This window comes from Monodelphis domestica, chromosome 2 (assembly GCF_027887165.1).
Source record: "Monodelphis domestica isolate mMonDom1 chromosome 2, mMonDom1.pri, whole genome shotgun sequence".
NCBI classification, from domain to species: Eukaryota; Metazoa; Chordata; class Mammalia; order Didelphimorphia; family Didelphidae; genus Monodelphis; species Monodelphis domestica.
In genome coordinates, this window is record NC_077228.1 from 375,748,957 (window position 1) to 375,769,183 (window position 20,227).

A 20,227-nucleotide genomic window follows, 5' to 3' on the forward strand; every position below is an offset into this window, starting at 1 on the left:
GTATTTTGGCTCCATAGAATGTGTCCAAAGTCGCCCCTTTCTTCTTTTTTTTCTTGGGATTTTGGGGCTTCTGTGCTTCTGTGGAGTTTGCCATCTCTGAATGTGGACGATTAGCTTTTCTTATCTCTGTCTGGTGTTCAGAAGCTTTAGTCCTGGGCAGATTGTCGGTTCTATGAGCTTTCCCTGGGTTAAACTGAGTATGCCTTAAGGCAATGACTTTAACTGGAACTGGAATGGAAGGGTCAGACCAAGGGGCCACACTCTCCCCCGGCTCTCTCTGTTTCCCTGCTGCTAAGGTGCCCCCTCGACTGGACTGGGTCGGGTTGCTTTCTGGAAGCTGCCTTCAGAATAGCTGGCCGTGAGGCTGTTTTGTCGGCCCTGAGGGTTGCTGTTGTTTCAGAGGACCCTGCTATCTGCGGGGAAAGGGGCCGCGGCTTCCCGGAGCTCCGAGGGCAGTGACTTTCACTGAGACTTGGATAGCAGGATCCAGCTGGTGAGGCTGTCTTGCCCGCCCTGAAGGTTGCTGTTGTTTCAGACGACCCTGCTCTCTGAGGGGGGTGGGGTTGCGGCTTCCCGTAGCCTTGGACTCTGTGCTCCTACCCCTTAGGTCCGAGTGATCTCGGGTTCTGGCTTTTGAGGGGGGCCATACCTTTTGATCCAGGTCCAGGTCCAGGAGGAGGATTCCCAGGGTCTATGTTGTTGATCGTTTTGAATTTTGGCGCCTTAGGAGCTTATAGTTTGAGATCGGTCGGGAAGGGTTTGTGGAGATCTGAACTTTAGCTTTCTCTAAGCCGCTATCTTGACAGGAAGTCCCCAATTCTAATTTTTAAAGATTGAATTTCTTCCATGACCTTTTGATCCTCCTTTTCCATTTCGTCAATTCTAGTTTTCATGGTACTCTTTTCTTCATTGTATTTTTGGGCCTCTTTGTCCAGTTGACCAATTTTGCTTTTTAAGCAGTTATTTTCTTTTTGCATTACTTTCCTTGCTTTCCTCCATTTTTCTTCAATCTGTCTTATCTGAGTTTTGAATTCCTTTTTGAGTTCTTCCAGAGCTTGAGACCAATTCCCATTTTTTCTTTAAAGTTTCACATATGGTTGCTTGGATCTCACCATCCTCTATTGGTTTTGTGCTTTGCTCTTTGCCCCCCATTGGGTTAAATGTTTCTTTTGATGTTTTCTCATTTTCCCAGCCTTTTTTGCCTGTGGACTGGGAATTCGGAAAACTGCTTGCTGATTCTGTCTCCTCTACTGCCTTTATAGAGATTGTCACTGTGGGTTATTTTGCTCTGGGGCTGGATCCTGAAAGGCCCCAGAGCTATGAACTTCCAAGCCTCATTGCAGGCTGGTGCCAGGGCTTGAGACTTCAAGGGGTGGATTTAGAGTGCTTTTTTGTTGGTCTAGCCCACATCCCCAGATCCCAAAGTTAGCCTAAGCCCAGTCATGGAATTTGGCACAATAGATGGGGGGGGGGGTCATCCATCACTCCTCTGTATGCAGTTTTGCTCCCAGGTACCCCTTGTCCAGTGAAAATCAACTCTCTCAGATTACCTTTCAAGTTGTGTTCAGCAAGAAAGCCCCCTCACTCCACATTGCAGTTTGTTTTTTACTCATCACTTTTTTTTTAGACACTTTTTAAAGATAGGATTATGATAGTGGTTTTGGCTTTCACTACTACTAAACTGCCATATTGGCTCCACCAACCCCCACACCCATATACAAGAAGGGAGTTAAGGAGAGAGTCTGAGGTTATACCTACATTAAAGGAGCATAATGTGGATAATGGACTTGTAAGAATTGTCTCAAAACATAGCCCCAGCTGAACTGAGCCCAATGATCAATATAAGGGTAAGAGAGTTTTGTTTGCTATATTGGGAAAAGAGGAAGATCAAAGGTTGGGGTGAATGGGCTGATGATAATGGATCACAGCAAAAAGAGGGAATTATTCAGTTCTTTTACATGTATTTGTATTTTAGCCCTGTTTTGAGAATAAAACAGAATTTAAAATAGTTAATAAGGAGTAGAAACTCAAGTGAGAAATCAGTCAGAAAGCATCTGAAAATCTTTAGTGACTTCAGATTCCCAAATCCAGATATACTACATACTAATGTCTTAAAAGAGCAGCTGGGAAGGACCAGCAAATGTGAATGCAGGGTTATCAATAATTTCTGAAAGACCTGAAGAATGTTTCAGTTGGCATCTGTAACCACAAGCCAATGAACTTCTATCAATTCCTGCCAAAGTCATAGGTTATATCATTAAAGGAGTTGTTTATGAGCATTTAGAAAGGTAAGCAGCAATTAATAAAAGCAGCATATCTTCTAGGACAAGTCTTTCTCAATTAAATGCTTTTCCTCATTCCATCCATCTACTGCACTCTTTTTGGATTTCTCTGGCTTCACCATGCTCCCAGGTATAAAATTTTAAATTTAGCTTTTATGCTAAATATGAGAATTCTAAAATAATATTGTGGTCATCAATTTAAAAATATTACGGTTTAAGTCAAAATAACTTTTAGCAGCTTTATTTAGAAAGCAGAGTGAAAATGAAAAAATGTAGATAAAGAGACAGAAAGTACTGCCTAGTTACCAATACCCTGAGTTTAATCCTAATGTCTTCAGACTGCAAATACAAATCCTAAAGAGAATCTTATGAGAATCCAAAGTCCTAATTAGGAAGTCAAAATCAGAAGAGCCAGGAGACAGTGAAGGATCCACCAAGAACCTTCAGTGCACACGAGGCTAAGACTGCCAAGAATATCACCAGAACTCATGCTGAAAGAGGTGTCCCACCAAAGGGCCTATGAGCAGAGAGGGGCTCCTTACTGAAAAACCAAGGAAAGAATCACCAACTCACCACTGCAGGATCCAAGGAAAGAGTCTCCTCCTCTACTCTCACCTATGTAGGCTCTCTACTCTCACCTCTAGGCTCACCTATGCAGATTCAGAGACTGAATCCTCCAGCTGGCCTTTTAAAATCAGTTTTCTTGATGTCACTTCCTGTTGCTCCCCCATTTTATGGGAACCAATCACAGTCTTTCAATTTGCCTAGCACTGACCAGGGGGTGGGCAGTAGCCTCTGGAGTTATCACCCACTCTAGTAAGGTACTCAAGTTTTTGATTGGTTAACTTAAAAGTTGCTAATTGATTAACAAAGAGAGTTTGATTCACTCTTCACACAGCTATTGTCACTGGTGCCCCTCTGATTGGAGGGGAGCCACAAGGTACAAAACTTCCATTTAATAGACACTTAACAAATATTTATTGACTGACTGGCAAGATAACTAGATTGATAGATCAGAGAAATATTGTAGCTATAATATACTTCTTTTTCAGCCAAACATTCAACAAAGTATCTTGTGCTATCTTTGTGGACAAGATGAAACTATATGGGCAAGTTCATTGGATTGTAGTTTGCAGATGCCATTACTCTTCTTTTTTTTCCTTTTTAATTAAGACATATTCTTTATCAAGGTCTTTCAGAGATTATTGATAGAATAACCTTGCAATCACATCTGCTGGTCCTTTTAATACATTGTTGTTAAGTTATATGATCTGGAACTTATTCAATAATCACACCTAAAGATTAGTTATTAATGCATCTATGTCATCTTGGAATAAAGTCTCTAGTGGAGCCTCTCTGGCATCTGTCCCTTGGTTCTATGCAATCAACATTTTTATCAGATGGTATTTATTAAGCATCTGCTATGACCTAGTTGGGGCAGCTAGGTGACATAGTGGATAAAGTACAAGGCCTGGAGTCAGGAAGACAAATTCGGATCAGACCTCAGACACTTATGAGCTGTGTGACACTGGGCAAGTCATTTAACCTTTGGGCCTCAGTTTTCTCATCTGGAGAAGGAATGGCAAACCACTCCAATCAAATATCTTTGCCAAGAAAACTCCAAAGGGATCACAAAAAGTCAAACAATTAAAACAGCTAAACTGCAAATGTCCTAGTCACTGTGCTAAATACCAAGGATGTGAAGAAAAGCAAAACAAATTCCCTACTGTCAATGAATTCACAGTCTAATAGAGGAAACACATAAATACTTACAAGCAAGCTATATACAGGATAAACAGAAGATGACGGATAAAGAGAAGGCATTTGACTGAAGAAGGAGTAGGAATGATTTCTGATAGAAGGTAAGAACTTAGTTGAGATTTGAAGGAAACCAGGATAGTCAGGAGGCCAGAATGAGAAGAAAAATTCTATGCATGAGGAACAGTCAGGTGAAAATGATCTGAGGTCTAGTTTATGGAACAGGAAGAAAGCCCATATCACTGGATGGCAGAGTACCTGGGCTGTAAAGTATCAAAAAACTGGAAACTTAGGAAGAGGTAACCCAGAGATGAGGAATGCCTGAGATCCTCATTGGTGAACCTTTTCTGAGTTCGAGTGCCCAGAAGGCAAATTCAAGCTGTCTGTGAGCCCCCAGATTACCTTACCTTACCATACCTTACCTTACCTTACCTTACCTTACCAAAGAGAGTTGAGGGAGAAAGTGCTTGCTTTGGGCAGCTGGACAGAAGGGTGGGATATGCAAAAAAATGCCCTCAGGCACTAAGAGGAGGGGGAACAGAGCAGCTCCCTGAGTTCCTGAGTTATCCAGCTCTGCACATATGTCATGTCTTCATCAATGCTGCCTTAGATAAAAGCATAGATATACTTGGTAAATCTACAGATGATAAGAAGATTTAAGGCACACAAAACAGATTGAAAGATAGAGTCTACATCAAAAATGTCATGGCTAGAACACAACAGGTCAAATCTAGAAAAGAAAAAAAGAAATTTAATACAAATAAATTTAAAGTCCATTTTTATAAGTACAAAGTAGAGGAAATGTAGCGAGACATTAATTCCTGTAAGAGACAATCTGGGAAGTTGGGTATTTTCCAAACTAGATATGAGACAACAATATGGCATGGAAGTTTAAAAAAAAAAGCTAACGTTATCCTAGACAACACTAAAAGATGAATATATTCTAGGAAAAGGGATTATTTTCCCTGTACCATGCCCTAGTCCAAACATATCTGGAGTACTATATTCAGTTTTAAGTATCACATTTTAAGAAGATCATGGACCAGAAAAAATGCATCTGAAAGACAGCAGCCAGGATGGTAAACTGACTAGGAAACATATTATCCAAGGATCAGTTAAAGGGTCAGGATTCATTTAATCTGGTTAAGGAAAAAGAGGAGAAAATTAAGGGCAACTTGATCTTACTTACAGATGAGGCAACTAAGGCAAATATGGTGACTTTCCCAGGTCATACAACTAGTAAGTATCCAAGGCCAAATTTCAATTGAGGTCTTTCTGTCTCCATGCCTGGAGCTCTACCGCCTGCACCACTGTAGCTGATGCAAAGTAAGTACTTAATCTATAATAATTTTTTTCCTTCCTTTACCTCAGAGTAGAATGTAAAGCACTGGGTAGCTGTTGAAAAGAGGCAGATTCAGGGTTGGTATCTGGAAAGAGCTTCTATTAATTAGAACTGCTCCAAAATAGAATGTGTTTTCCCAGGAAGTGATAAATTTGTGTTCAATCCAAGATCTTCAAACAGAGATTAGATAACACCTTTTGGAGATTTTGTGGCAAGAATTCTCAATCAGGTACAGTTTGGGTTAGTTGGAATTTTTAATCCTAAACAATTATTAGATCATACATCTGAAACAGGCAGAAATCAGTCCCAGTTTATCTTTGTAGCTCCCCCAGCACCAGTGCTCCACACATAGCAAAAGCTTAAGAAAAAGGTTTTTGCTTTTGTTTTGTTTTTGAATGTGTGTGTATTGGAAAACTTGACTAGGAATCTCCTGAGCAACTGACATTCCCCTAACCTAATTGATAAAATTACAGAATGTGAGGGGTTAAGTGACAGAGATAATGAGGTGTTAGGAATCATAAACAAAGTAAAAAGAAGTTATCTCCCCTTATGAGATGTAAAGTTTTCCTTTAAACTTGATGTCATTTTGAGGGTCCCTTTGAAATCCCCTTACAAAATTACTTCTTCAAGTAAAGGCATTTACTAAGTTACTATCCTAAGAACAATAACTATAAAAGATTCTTTTCACAAACCTGGGGTACATTCTCCAATCACTGTAATTAACATCTGGAGACAGATAGGGACTCAGACCAGGAAACTCATGTTTCTGATTAAACCATTTTGTTTTTTGTTCTTTTTCTTCTCTTGATATTCCCAAGCTATCTCTCCAAGGCACAGTGTCTCTGCTGGGCAGGTCATTTAGCTGGACTCCTGGGGCCTATTCATCATAGAACTTCAACTCCTGATGGCTGGGGCAATAGTTTTAGGGATTAAGACCCCCAGAGTGTCTTGAATTTAGGGACACACACACACACACACACACACACACACGCACGGATCTAAGCTGTTAGTATAAATTGGTTGGTGTAACCCCAGAGGAAATACCAAATGAAATCAAGAAAAGTTCAAACCTAGAACACCAGAGTAAAAGTTGACTATTGACAATGCAAAACAAAATTATAAGATTGTAGTATCATAGACCTAGAACCAGAGTAACATCAGAAATCACCTAATGTCTCCATTTTAAAGATGAGAAATTGAGATCCAGACTTGCCCAAAATCACACAGGCAGTAAACATGAGAAGTGGATTTTAATCTAGATCCTCTGACTCCAGTTCCTGTTTCTTTCCATGGTAAAGTGCTGCCTTCCTTATTAAAATAATGTCCGTCATCTATAAACAGGGCAGTTAGGTGGTACAATGGATAGTTTGCCAGGTCTGAAGTCAGGAAGACTCTTTTTGAGTTCAAATCTGACCTCAGACACCTATTATTCATTTAACTCTGTGAGCCTCAGTTTCCTCATTTTTAAAATGAGTTGGAGAAGGAATGGCAAACAACTCTAGTATCTTTACCAAGAAAAACCAAATGGAGTCATGAAGAATTGAACACAACTGAAATGACTGAACAACATCTATGAATAAGGGAAGATAGAAAGAATTGGTATTGAGAATAAGCCAAGAAATTAATGTTGAAAGAATGGCAACATTAGTGAGATAATGTAAGGCCTTCAGCCTTTGTTTAAGTTGTTCCTGCTGTCTGGAAAGCATTTCACATCCCCTCCGAACCAGTTCCACTCATGGTGGTAAATTCCTACCCATCAAGACCCAGCTCAAATGTCACCTTCTCCATTCAATTCTAGTCAACTCAAAAATAAACATTTCTTAAGCACTTACTAGGTACACAGCCCTATGTTCAGCAAATGGAGGATACAAAAATGGCAACAATCCCTATATCATAGTCTCACAGGGAGATACAACATATGCACAGGTAAATATAAGTGTACAAGTTAGATTGTGACAAGGACAAAGGGAAGATCCAGATAATATGAAAAATATAAAGAGGAAAAGATCATGTTTAGTTGGAGGGAGGGAAGAAGAATGAGGGATAACTTTGTCGAGGGAGAGGGCATCTGAAATGTGCCTAAAAGCTTTTCTTGGTCCACAAAATTGCTCCTTCACGTGAAGCAAATCAGTCAATAAATATTTTTAAGCACCTGCTATATGCCAGGCACTAAACCAACATGATGAATTGCCCAAGCTAACACAAGCAGTAAATAGAAGAGCTTGGATTTAAACACGGGTCCTTTGATTCTAAAGCCATTCTTTCTTCCATTTTACACGCTGATGTGAACTGAATAAATGGAGGTCAGGGCAACTGGATTAGGGGATGCAATTAATAAGAATATGTATGCTCCATGGTTGTACCTCAAGATTCTATGTTAGCCATCTTTAAAATGCCTGCTTCGGTTACAAAGAATACAGGTCAAGGGAGTAGTCAGAAAGAAAAACCAGCATCATTGTGATACAGATCAGAGGTCAAATCAACAAGCATTAATTACGGACTGATTTTGTGCCAAGAATTCAGTTAAGGGCTGGGCATACCAAAAAAAGGGGAGAACAAAAAAAAAATCTCTGCCCTCAAGGAGCTCACACTGTAACAAAGACGATAAAATAAAAGTTGCTAAGTGCCTACAAAATATACCCAATAAATAGAAAGTAATCTCAGGCAAAAGATATTAGCATTGTGGAGGACCAGAAAAGGTCTCTTGCAGAAGGCAATTTCTGAGGAGCAGCTAAGTGGCTCAAGGGACAGAGAGCCAAGTCCAGAGAAAGGAAGTCCTGGGTTCAAATCTTGAATCAGACACTCTCTAGCTGAGTGATGCTAGGCAAACCCCTTAGTCCCAGATGCCAAGCCCTTGCCACTCTTCTGCCTTGTAAGCTATACTTAGTGCTGATTTTAAGGGAAAGGTTTTTTTTTAAAGAAAACAGTTTCTGAGCTAAATCTTAAAAAGCCAAATAGCATATATATTATGCTAAAAATAACTTTCTAATCGATCATTCAAATTTAATAATAACTACTTAGGCCAGAGGTAACCAACTTTCTTTTAAAAAGAGTCAGATACAAAACAAAATATTCCTCACTAATATCTCTAAGTACTGTTCAATTCTAGATACTACAATAGTAGGCACTAAATATTAAAGAGATTAATAAAGTACTGTTCTTTTCTTCAAGAAGCTTTATTTATATTTTCCTGACATTCCTTAAACCTGTGTTGGCAAACCTATGGCACATATGCCAGGGTGTGCTGGAGGAGGCTGCTGTCCTTCCCCTCTCCATACCCACCTGAGGTCATTTCTCACATGACCCACCCCTCTACCCAGCAGCCAATGGGAATGCTTCCTCCCTCCTCTGTCTGGGGTAAGGAGGCAGCTCACATGCTGTATGAGGGTTGCAGTTTGGGCACTCAATCTCTAAAAGGTTTGCCATCACTGCCTTAGATTATCAAAAATTGTGAGTACCCATATTCACAATACAGAATTGTTCTCCCCATCAACTTTCATTAATGAAACTTTGAATAGTTTTCCTCCTACAATACCAGAACTTGAGAGAATTAAGTCCACAGGTCACAATACTTCTTAAATTTGACAAATATGCTCTCCAAAGGAAATTGCTAGTGAGACAAAGGGTAATGGAGACATTCATACTAGATATGATTAGGTTACAGCATATTTCCAAAGTTGACTTACAATTATAATAGGTAAGACTCCTTGTTCTCTGTGAAGTCTGTTTCTGAACTACTTAACACAGTGTGGCTACTTTTGGTAATGGTGCAATTCATGCCTGAAGCCCTCATCCAGTATAGCGTTCTTTATTACCAGACCAACAACCAATCCAATAGCAAAGCATTTAAGAATTAATGTAAAGAGCAATAGAATCATTCCCTGCCCCCTATGTACCATTGGATATAACCTTCTACTCAGTGAACAGAAATCAGGTAGAGAAAAATTAAGAGGAAGGAAGAAATTTTCAATCAGTTCTCTTCTCTTTAACATGTTCTAAGTAAACAAAGTGTAGAATTCAAACTCTCAGCTGGATATAATTTGCTTAAGATGCTTAGCTTGGCTCTGTAGGCAATAGGATTTCCAGGACTTCTAGCCTGAAGGAAGCCATGACCACCATATATCCTGTGCTACCCCTTCTTTTATTCTTTTAGTCTTTTATTCTGAAAGTAGCCCTCCCTCAATTTGATGGCTAGATGGCACAGTGGATAAGACATGGAATCTAAAGACATGAAAACTCATCTCCCTAAGTTCAAATCTGATTTTAGACACTTATTGGTGATGTGACCCTAGGCAAGTCATTTAACCATGTTTGCCTCAGTTTTCTCATCTATAAAATGAGTTGGAGAAGAAAATGGCAAATCACTCTAGTATCTCTGTGAAGAAAACCCTAAATGGGGTCATGAAGATTTGGACATGACTGAAAAATGATTGAACAGTCTAATTTTATCTCTCTGTAACACAATAACTTAGGAATACTCTGATATTTTCTAGATAGTGGAAAATATTCCCTCTCCATGCTATTCATTATATCTTATTCCCTTTCCTTTGTCCCCTATTGCTCTTCCTTTCTTTTTCTTTTTCAAGGTTACACCACCTAACAATTCTCAAATTCAGGTGCCAAACTCCTCCTGGAATCTGATGGCCTAGACCTTTCTTCAATGAACACCAGTTCCAATGAATAAAGGCTCATCACCGTGGGCCTGAAACATTTATGAGAGCTTCCATTTGGATCTGTAAAATTCATTCCCATATTACACAAGCAAGAACCAGTATATAAAATATCCTGGAAATATAAGATTAAATTTAAAAAAAGGAAATAACAGGATTATAGATTTAGAGCTAGAGTTGGCTTAAAGTTCATATAGTTCTACCTCTTTCTTTAAGATTAAATAACTTACTCAAGTTTCAACAAGTAGAAAGTAATAGAGCTTGAATTTGAAGCCATGTCCTATGATTCCAAATGCAGACTTTCCATCATACCATACTTCATTAGTACTCAAATCATGATACATATACACACACAAAAAGCAACTACTGCATTAGGAATTTCTTTGGACAATTTATTTATGGGATTAAGAATCATATAGGTTGAGGTGGTATCATGCAAACTGCAGCAATGTAAGAAGCACCAGCAGAACAGAAGTCCATTGAAATTTATAAAGATTGGTGTTTTCCCTCTGGGATTCAGCAGGATGTATTGAATAAACTGTAAAAACAAAGACCGTTTGCCCAAAAAGAAGGATTCATTCCAAGGAATTTAAGCCTAGAAATTCATTATGCCTGTTTAATAATATCTATATGTACTCTTACTCCTTGGGACAAAAAAAAAATATCTCTAAAGGTCTTTTCTTTTATGTTTATATACTCCTAAAATGCCACTCAAATGCTTGGTATAAAGAAATTTGTACAGAGGCAGGAAAAGGTTGAGGTGGAGATGAAGTACAGTTTCTAAAAAATGTGCATTCCAGAGGGGTCTTCTGAAACACTGATCATATGACACATAAACTACAATCACCACACACCCCCATCACTACCTTTAAACAGTCAGGAGTTTTATCTGGAGCTCCAAGAGGACAGAGAAAGATAACAGAAAGGAGAAGGGGAGAAAGGAGGGGGGGGGGGAGTGGGAAGGGAACAGAGAGACAGAGACAGAAACAGAGACAGAGATCAGCTCTTTGACTACATATGACAATTTCCTTAACAGGCCAGGTTTGCAACTGAAATTTGGCAACCTGTAGAGTAACAGTTCTCAAACTTTTTGGTCTCAGGAAACTTTTATACTTTAAAATTTTTTGAGGGTTGCTTTACACTCCTAAAAATTATTGAGGACCCCAAAGAGCTTTTGATTATGTGGGTTGTATCTCTCAGTACTTATATTAAAAAATTTAATGGATACATTTTAATATATTAATTCATTTAAAAATAGCATTAAATCCATTAAATTATCATAAATAATATTTTTATGAAAAGTAATTTAAAAAACAAAAATTTGTAATGAGGGGTGCAGCACTGTTTTACATATTTTTGCAAATCTCTTTAATGTCTGACTTAATAGATGACAGATGAATTCTCTAATTTACTTCTGCATGCAATCTATTATGATAAGCTGCTTTGGTTGAAGTAAATGAGGAAAATCCGGCCACAGATTTTTACACAGATATGTAGAGTTGGCAGCCCAGAGAGTTGGAATCAAACTTGGGGCCCAGCAAATGCTTCTAGGCATATATTGTCTCTGTGATACAAAAATAATTTTGACTTCTCAGACTCCTTCAAAGAGTCTCGGGACCACACTTTGAGAACAACTGTTGTAAAAGTAAACTTGGGTTGAGGAGTAGCAGATAAAAAGGGAGATGCTTGGCCCCCCTTTTTTTAAAGGTCAATAATAAGCCACATCTGGAGTGCTGCTAGGGCTATAGAAAGGAGGATGGATAGGTTGGGAAGTTTGTCACTGTTTCTAATCCAGGGTAATTTACTGACCCCTCAACCCCAACGCAACGACTCATGTCACCCTCCCAAAGCAAAGACTAACCTTTCTGTGGCTGCTCTCTCCTGGGGGGCAGCAGCCCAGCTCCGCCTCCCCCCTGCGGCCACTCCTCACGTAGGTCACCTGCCTCCTGCTGGCAGCTGGGGACCGGGAGTGTCCTGGTGGCAGGTGCATCCCAGGAGGAGGGTGCACTCCTGGCAACAGCAGCTGAAGCGCAGTGGCATCCGCCCAGCCCTGCGGAGAGCTAGTGGAGGGCCGTCCGGCCTGCCCCTCACTGTCCCTTGAGGACCAGGAGCGCCTCAGTTCCAGGGTGAGCTGCAGGCAGAAGAGGAGCGCGGCGGAGAGCAGACACAGGCGGAAGGCACAGCGCCTCCACAGCGGCTTCTCCTTGGGCATCCTGCCTGGCCGCGCTGGGCCCCTGCTGTGGAGGGTGCTCAGAGCCCCCTGCGTGGCGGAATGGGAAAGCTCGCCCTCCTGGGACCTGGCGCTGCAGCAGGGATTGCCCCCATCCCAGGGCGGCGAAAGCTCGTCCCTCCTCTTCCTCCTCCTTTCTTCCCTCACTTGGCAGGCAAGGCAAGCCCACAGGGCAGGCAGGCAGCAAACTGGAGCTCCGGGATGGGTGAGGGAGGAAACGAGGGATCTGGAAGGGGAACCCGAGCTTGGCTGGCTGCAAAGTTTGGAAACTCCCCTCGGCCCAGACGGGACTGGAGCTCAGACCCGCCTTCCTCCCTTACAGTCAATGGGAGCCTTTGCGTAACTTTATCCGGAGGTCCTTGAGGTCAGTGGGAACTTGGGGCCAAGCCGGCAAAGGGCAGAGAGGGATAGGGGGGAAGAGTTTGAGGGGGACCAAAGATGCAAATTAAGTTAGGGTCCTTACTCAGACTGGGAGATAGATAGACCACCCCTTGGTGCTGCAGGACATTGCTTGACTGTCCATCCTCCCAAGGGCCATTCACCCCTGTGGTAACTTAACCTTACATGAAAGTGGGGGAGGGGGGTCTGGGGAAGAGAAGCACTGTGTTTCTCCGACTCTAGATCAGGCTAAAGATGCAGAAACACTGCTAAGCACTCAAAGGTATTCTCAAGGGATCCTCCAAGTAATTGCTTATATTATTGGAAAAAAGTAACTTACATTGTGTAGTGGCTAGGAAACAAGTCAGAAAGACAGATTCACATCCCACCTCTAACAAACATAATGATTTTGTAACCTTGGACAAATCATTTAGTTTCCCATTGACTCCCTCCATTCTCTGAGACTAGGGGGCAGCTAGGTAGCTCAGTGGGGTGAGAGCCAGGCCTAGAGGGAGGTCCTAGGCTCAAATCTGACCTCAGACACTTCCCAGATGTGTGACCCTGAGCAAGTCACTTAACCTCCATTACCTAGCCCTTACCACTCTTCTGCCTTGGAACACACAGTATTGACTCCAAGACAAAAGGTAAGCTCTCATAGGCTCTGGAGATAGATATAGGGTCTGAATTTAGTTCATGCTTCTGAGGTTTTCCTGTGCCTCAGTTTCCCCCTGTCTAAAATGAGAGGATTGGATTAGATGGTCTGAGGTCCTTTCTAAGCTATACATCTGTGCCCCTGTGCCTGTTTAATAATATCTATATGTACCCTTACTCCTTGGGTCAAAAAATATGATCTCTAAAGGTCTTTTCTTTATGTTTATATATTCCTAAACTGTCACTCAAATGCTTGGTATAAAGAAATTTGCACAGAGGCAGGAAAAGGTTGAGGACATGAGGAGTTTGACACAAGGATGAAATCAGAGGTCCAGATGCCCTCTAGTCATCCTTCTCTGCACCCCACCTCCAATCCAATCAAATGATGAGGGAAGCACAAAATGACAAGCAAACTACCAAGTTTACTAGTGGAAACAAATTCTGATTATCAAGCAGTATATGCTATCAACCTCAGTGGTTTTGTGATCTCATCCATGTGAGTCCTCCCTCCAGCAGTGCAGATGGCAATCTAAGAACCTCTTCTCAACTCATGCCATGAAATATTACTTAAAAATAGATCAAACCTTTGCAAAGCTTTAATATTTCTCTCCCTTAAAAACAAAACAAAACACAGTACTCTCTACACACATAATAATCAAAATAAAAAGGTATCAACTCTTAAACTCTTTCTAAAGCCAACCTGCATTATTTTTAGTGTTCTGGTCAAGAGCTTGGTAGCAGTGGTGGAGGAATAAGAGAAAATTGATTCAGTTTGATTCAGTAAATATTTGTTGCTCCTTTGTTCAAGACTAGACTGTGGAAGTATTAAGAAAAAATAATAATAAACCAGTCTTTTCAGTGAGCTTATATCCATCTAGGAGAATACAAGTAATAAAAATACAAATATATATATATGTATGTATATGATTATACATATATATATACAAAATAATTTCAAGAGGGAGAGAATGCTAATAACTGGAGACTCAGGAAAGAGCTCATGTTGAAAGTAGCTTCTAACCATGATTTGAAGGAAGCCAAGGATTCTTCAAAAATGAGATGAAGAAAGAGAGACTATATGCAAGAGAGATGGGGGGGGGAGGGAGAAACAGAGAGGGGAGAGGGAGAAGAGAGAGAGAGAGAGAGAGAGAGAGAGAGAGAGAGAGAGAGAGAGAGAGAGAGAGAGAGAGAGAGAGAGAAACAGAGAGAGAAACAGAGACAGAGAGAGAGAGAGAGAGAGAGAGAGAGAGAGAGAGAGAGAGAGAGAGAGAGAGAGAGAGAGAGAGAGAAGGGCTCCTATGGGAAACCACCAGGCCCAATTTCCTCTTCTCTATCTCAAACTCTATAAAGCAGGTTAGACCCCCTAATTTCCTATTTTTCAATGTCAACAGCCACATTTTTGTTGGTCATGGCTCAACCCAGAACAACAGGTTATCTTGTTGCTGCTTCCATTTGGATGGCTGCTTCTTTGGATTTCTCCCTCTGCTCTCGAAGGTGCTTGTCCTCTTTCCAAATGGCATATGACAACTGTTTGGGAAAAAGAAGTAGAACAGGTTCCCATCAATCTGCAATATAGTATATCCCTGCACAACTCTTACCGTAAAAGCTGTAGACAACTCTATTCCTCTTTGTGAAGTCTACAGTCACATCTTTTAAAACCACTCATTCCTGGTACACTGTCAGGAATACAGGGGAGGCATTCCCAGCTACTCTTCTGCTACTGGAAAAAGTAGATATCTCAGAAGATAGAACCTCTGCTCTGGGATAGATTGGAGCTCAATGGATCACCATAACTCCAGATAAGGAAATGAGACATAGGGAAATTAATGACTTGTCCAAGGTCAAAAGGGTAGCAAGATCCAAATGGGCCAAGGCTGATCGTAAGGGTAGATAAATGATCAAATCTTATGTGTTCTAGATTCTTTGTTGGAGCCTTAATTTCACTGAGATAGATATAGATAAAGACAGTAGATATATATATATATATATATAACATATATATATATATAGCAAACAGGACTTGGTGTCCAAAAGTCCAGGGTTTATATCCTACTTCTGACACTGTATGATCATGTGCAAATCACTTACCTTCTCTCAAACTCAATTTCTCCATATACAAAATAGGAGCAATAATATCTCTAGTACCTGCCTCAGATAATTATTATAAGTTATTATAAGGCTAAAATGAAATAATATGGGTAAAGTGTTTTTCAACTTCTAAAGTAATGTATAAATATCAATTATCATTATCCCTCTCATTAATCCATTAGAATCATAGGTCCTCCACACCTTGTAATTTCTGTCTATGACTTCCTGTAAAGCTTAGATAAAAGTTCCACCCAAATATTAGAGGATTTTCTTTTGTTCTTTTTATATCTAACAGATAGTGGAGTGTCCAAGCTAAGTGGGCTATTTCTTGTTTCACTTTCTTATGTTGTAACTATTAAACTTTTCAATTCATCTGCCTTTTTAACATATTCCAAGGTTTTTTTTTTTATCATTTTCTATATAGCCTAACCATTCTGTATATGATAACCAAGTGTCATTCCACTGTCTTTCAAGTTAAGTATAAGTTTGATTCTTCTTGAGGCAATGGTATTTCATGATTCATAGTCATATAGTGTGAACATCAAAATATTGACAAGAAAGACATGGATTTCTACAGCAAACAGTAGGTTAGGATCTTTGAAAGCACTAAGCAATTCCCCAAATTTGATGCAACCCAATCTCCTTTTCTTCTATTCTGGACACACATCATTATCCAGCTAAATCATCTGTTCAAGATATTCATATTGATAGACTAAGTTAACAGACTGACTTTCCATCTACATGTCATACTCTGGTTAATATGATTTTCATCCACTTTGTCTTTTTTTTACATTGACATAGCTTTCATTGATGAAACTTTGTAGCATTTGCTATTCCCCATACATTAATAAAATGTCTTCTCTAAATGAGGGTATTTGAAGAATCTCACCATTGATAAAGAATCCTTTTGTTTAGATTGAACAGAATCATAGAGCCATAAGAAAAATCTGACTCCCTCAAGGACCATCTAATCCAACTACTTGATTTTACAGAAAAAGAAACTAAAACACAGGCAAATGAAGGGACTTGTTCAAGGTCAAAAGGTAAGAAATATCAGAAGTATTTGAACTCAGGGCTTCAGATTCTAAGTCCAGTGTTTGGATATCTTCTATGATCTTGTACCATGACTCTGTCCTAGATTCCCTTCTTCCTTTATACAGTCTCTTGGAAATCTCATCAATTCCCACTGGTTTAATTACCTTCTCTATTATCCCCATTTTATAGATGAGGAAACTGAGGCAGACAGAGATTAAATGACTTGCCCAGGGACATGCATCTGGTATATGTTTGATGCTGGGTTTGAATTATGGTCTTCCTGACTCCAGACTCAATATTCTATTCACCCTCATCAAAATAGAATAAATATGAATGAGAATAATAATTGATAACATAGTTCCTTCATCAAAACAAAATAAAAAAGAATGAGAACTAACAATATAGTACCTTAAGGCTTGCAAAATGCTTTATATACATGCTTTTAAAACTCTGGTGCGCCTTTATCTCATCACTCACACTGAGAAGTTAGATCCCTCAAAGCCAGGCCATCTATATCTCTAACTCTCTTATATCTAAGAGTAGGGAGAAAATAGACATAACAGACAGAAACAAGAGCAGAGTCTTGAGTTCATGGGCCCCATGGTAGTGATCTGGATGGAGAAATAAAGACCTGATGCCTCTTTCCCCACTGAGAGCTTACAGAAGCCCTTACTTCCTTACTGAAACATGGCCAGAGAGAGAAAGGGAAATACTGTTTAATGCCTTTAATGCCAACTGGTTAATGTCTTTTGAAGGCATTCTTGGTTCCAGCTCAACCACCAAACAAAAATGTCCTCTTCTTCACATGGTTAGGGGGCTAGAAACAGAGTGTCTGCACATGTTCTGAATTAGGAGGCAGGATTCTTCTACTACTATATATCATTATGTGTTTGCAGAAGCAGACTCCAAAGCCACTTCTATGAGAGCTGGCAGCAACTGCAGCAGGGCATGAAGTATAGTCTCTGAGGATTCCACTTTTAGCCGTTAAGCCTCCTTTTCATACATGATCTCATTTTCCCCTTTTAAGTGAGATGAGAACTACAGATAGTCCTTATCCACATTTTACAGATGAGGCTCAAACTTGCATAAGTTACTTAAAGTATGTTTAGAAAAGACTAAAACCCCCTGTTCTGAGGAATTACCAAGCCTTTCACAGAACTGTTCCCCACATTTGGTGTTCATCTATCACTCAGCTCTCATCTGTGGCTCCAAAAAGCTGTAGTATGTGCAGTGGCCACACTCAAGCAAAATCATCTGAGCAAATAGACTAAACCAGGTTGAGAGTGACCAACAAGCTTCAAATGTATCCATGTCAGGGGAATGTCCACCTCATGCATGTGAAGACTCCCCCTGGCAGAATGGTAGGATGAGAATAAATTTGCTCCAAATGCCATGAAGACAGTTGAAGCAGGCACTATGGAAAGCTTAGAGCTTGGTTATGCTTCAAAGACACCAAGATTATGCACAGTGTCCTGGGCCACTATCAGTTGTTTTGACTTTTGTCTTCACACTGACCATTGATGATACTGAAAGAGAGGGTGAGGATACATCAGCATGACTCTAAACTACCAATAAAGCCTAACAGCAAGAGATAGAAAGAGAAATCCCAATTAAAATAACTATAGACAATATAAAATACCTGGAAGTCTACCTGCTAAAACAAACTCAGAAACTATATATGATCATAACTACAAAACTCTCTTCACACAAATAAAGTCAGATCTAAATATCTGGAAAAACATTAATTGCTCATGAATAGGCCAAGCCAAGATAACAAAAATACCAATTCTACCAAAATTAATTTACTTATTCGAGGCCATACCAATCAAACTACGCAAAAAGTATTTCACAGAGCTAGAAAAAAAAATCCATCTGAAAGAACAAAAAAACCTAGAAAATCAAGAAAATTAATGAAAAAATATGGAGGACAGTGACTTAGCTGTACCAGATCTCAAACTATATTGTAAAGTGGCAACCATCAAAACAATCTGGTACTGGCTAAAAATTAGAGTGATGGATCAACTCAACATGCAGTAGTAAATGACCACAGCAATCTAATGTTTGACATACCCAAAGATCCAAGCTATTGGGAGAACTCACTGTAAGTCAAAAACTGCTGGGAAAACTGGAAAACAATATGGCAGAAACTAGGCACTGATCCATACCTAACACCACATATCAATGTAAAGTCAAAATGGATGCATGATTTAGAAATAAAGGATGATATCATGAACAAAGTAGGGGAGCACAAAATATTTTACCTATCAGACCTATAATATAATAATATAAGGAGGGAGGGAGAAAGAAGGGGAGAGAGAGAGAGAGGGAGAGAGAGAGAGAGAGAAAGAGTGAGAGAGAGAGATTGACAACTTTGAGCACTGAAATTCATTTCAAGGACAAGTAAATATATCATCCCTGACCTAATTAGTCCTCTTCAAAAAAGAAGGATAACAACAATAAAAACAAACACAAGAATGGCAGGGCTTACAGCCTGACTCTCCTGACTCCAAACACAGAACATTTATTTTATTTAGCCCCTCCTTCCTCTCCTCTTACTATAGAAGGCATCATCTGCAAAATATATAGATTATATCTTTCATGTTTCCACTTCCCATTTCATTCCCCAGGAGCATGCAGACCATTTTTACCATGATGCTATGCTGTCTCCATAGTCACATCTGTAAGAGAATCTAAGAAAATGACTGGAAGTGATGGGTTATGCCTATGATCTTCACTACTAAGAGGCTGAGACTCTGGGGTTGCTAGTGCTCTGGACTTTTGAAATGTAGTAGGGTAAAAACTGATATGATATTCACACCAGGTCTTGTACTATTGTTGCAAAAGGCTACCAGGCTGCCTATGGAAAGGTGAACTGATCTAGGTTGGGAAAAACAGAGTAGATTATATCTTCTTCCATGGCAATCAGCAATAACATCAGTCAGGAGAATGCTGGTAAATGTATAACAACTGTGCAAAAAAGAAATTATGTACAACATTCTTTTAATATTAATCTACATTATTAGTATTTTCTCAATTTTTTTATACTATAGAAGTCAACTAAACAAAAATTAAGTCCTGGCTTGTAGTTTGCTGATATCCCTGAAATTTTATTTTATTTATTATTATTTTGGCTTTTGTCTCTTAACTATGCTGGATTATTTGAATTATACTGAAATGCATTATTATACTGAAAATTCAACTATTTGCTCTCACAAGCTGGTTTGAGCTGGCTCCAGTACATTCCTGAATCTGACTCATGAGTAATTGCTAGTCTTTCAACCTGGGTAAAAGAGGGAAAACCAGTCTCAAAAAAAAAATATCAATATATTTGAGGACAACTTTTTTTAAGATAGTGTTCTAGGCTATTATGCTCAAGTCAAATGTTTTTTTTTTAATCAGACACAGCAAAATATCTGCCTTTCATTTGTAGGACTTAAAAAAATTAGGATCCTGTAGGATCATGGTAAGCTATAGATCAAATTAGTTTAACTTAAAAAAAACAAACCCTTAAACACACACATACTTGCTATCCTATAGAGGTAGAGAGAAATCTATTTTATTGCTCAATATTTCCAGCTCCCTCCTTCCCACCCTTCCTCAATCACTACAGAATATCAGAACACAGCAGGCACTCCTGGCTAGAAGTTCAGAGTTTATAGAGGGGAAGGGTGGATGGAGAGAATTATTTTCCTTTTGAAATCCTTACTTTCCCACAGTCTATTTGTTTATCTTAGGACTTCTGGCTCAATTTCCTTCTGTCTCTGAGTCTGTACATACCGTGTTTATTTGTAAG

At 39.6% G+C, this 20,227-nt stretch overlaps 2 protein-coding genes across 2 annotated transcripts in view; both read right to left on the reverse strand.

The window, feature by feature from the left end:
* The window catches only part of METTL24 (methyltransferase like 24), a 205,843-nt gene extending 193,060 nt beyond the window's left edge, over window positions 1-12,783 (reverse strand). Inside the window, exon 1 of the mRNA XM_007484431.3 lies at window positions 11,914-12,783. Within this exon, the coding sequence (XP_007484493.1) occupies window positions 11,914-12,264 (351 nt within the window). The 5' untranslated portion in view covers window positions 12,265-12,783. The remainder of the gene's footprint in view (window positions 1-11,913) is intronic.
* A 1,761-nt stretch (window positions 12,784-14,544) lies between these two features.
* The window catches only part of DDO (D-aspartate oxidase), an 80,421-nt gene continuing 74,738 nt past the window's right edge, over window positions 14,545-20,227 (reverse strand). Inside the window, exon 5 of the mRNA XM_016431248.2 lies at window positions 14,545-14,838. Coding sequence (XP_016286734.2) covers window positions 14,718-14,838 — 121 coding nt within the window. The 3' untranslated portion in view covers window positions 14,545-14,717. The remainder of the gene's footprint in view (window positions 14,839-20,227) is intronic.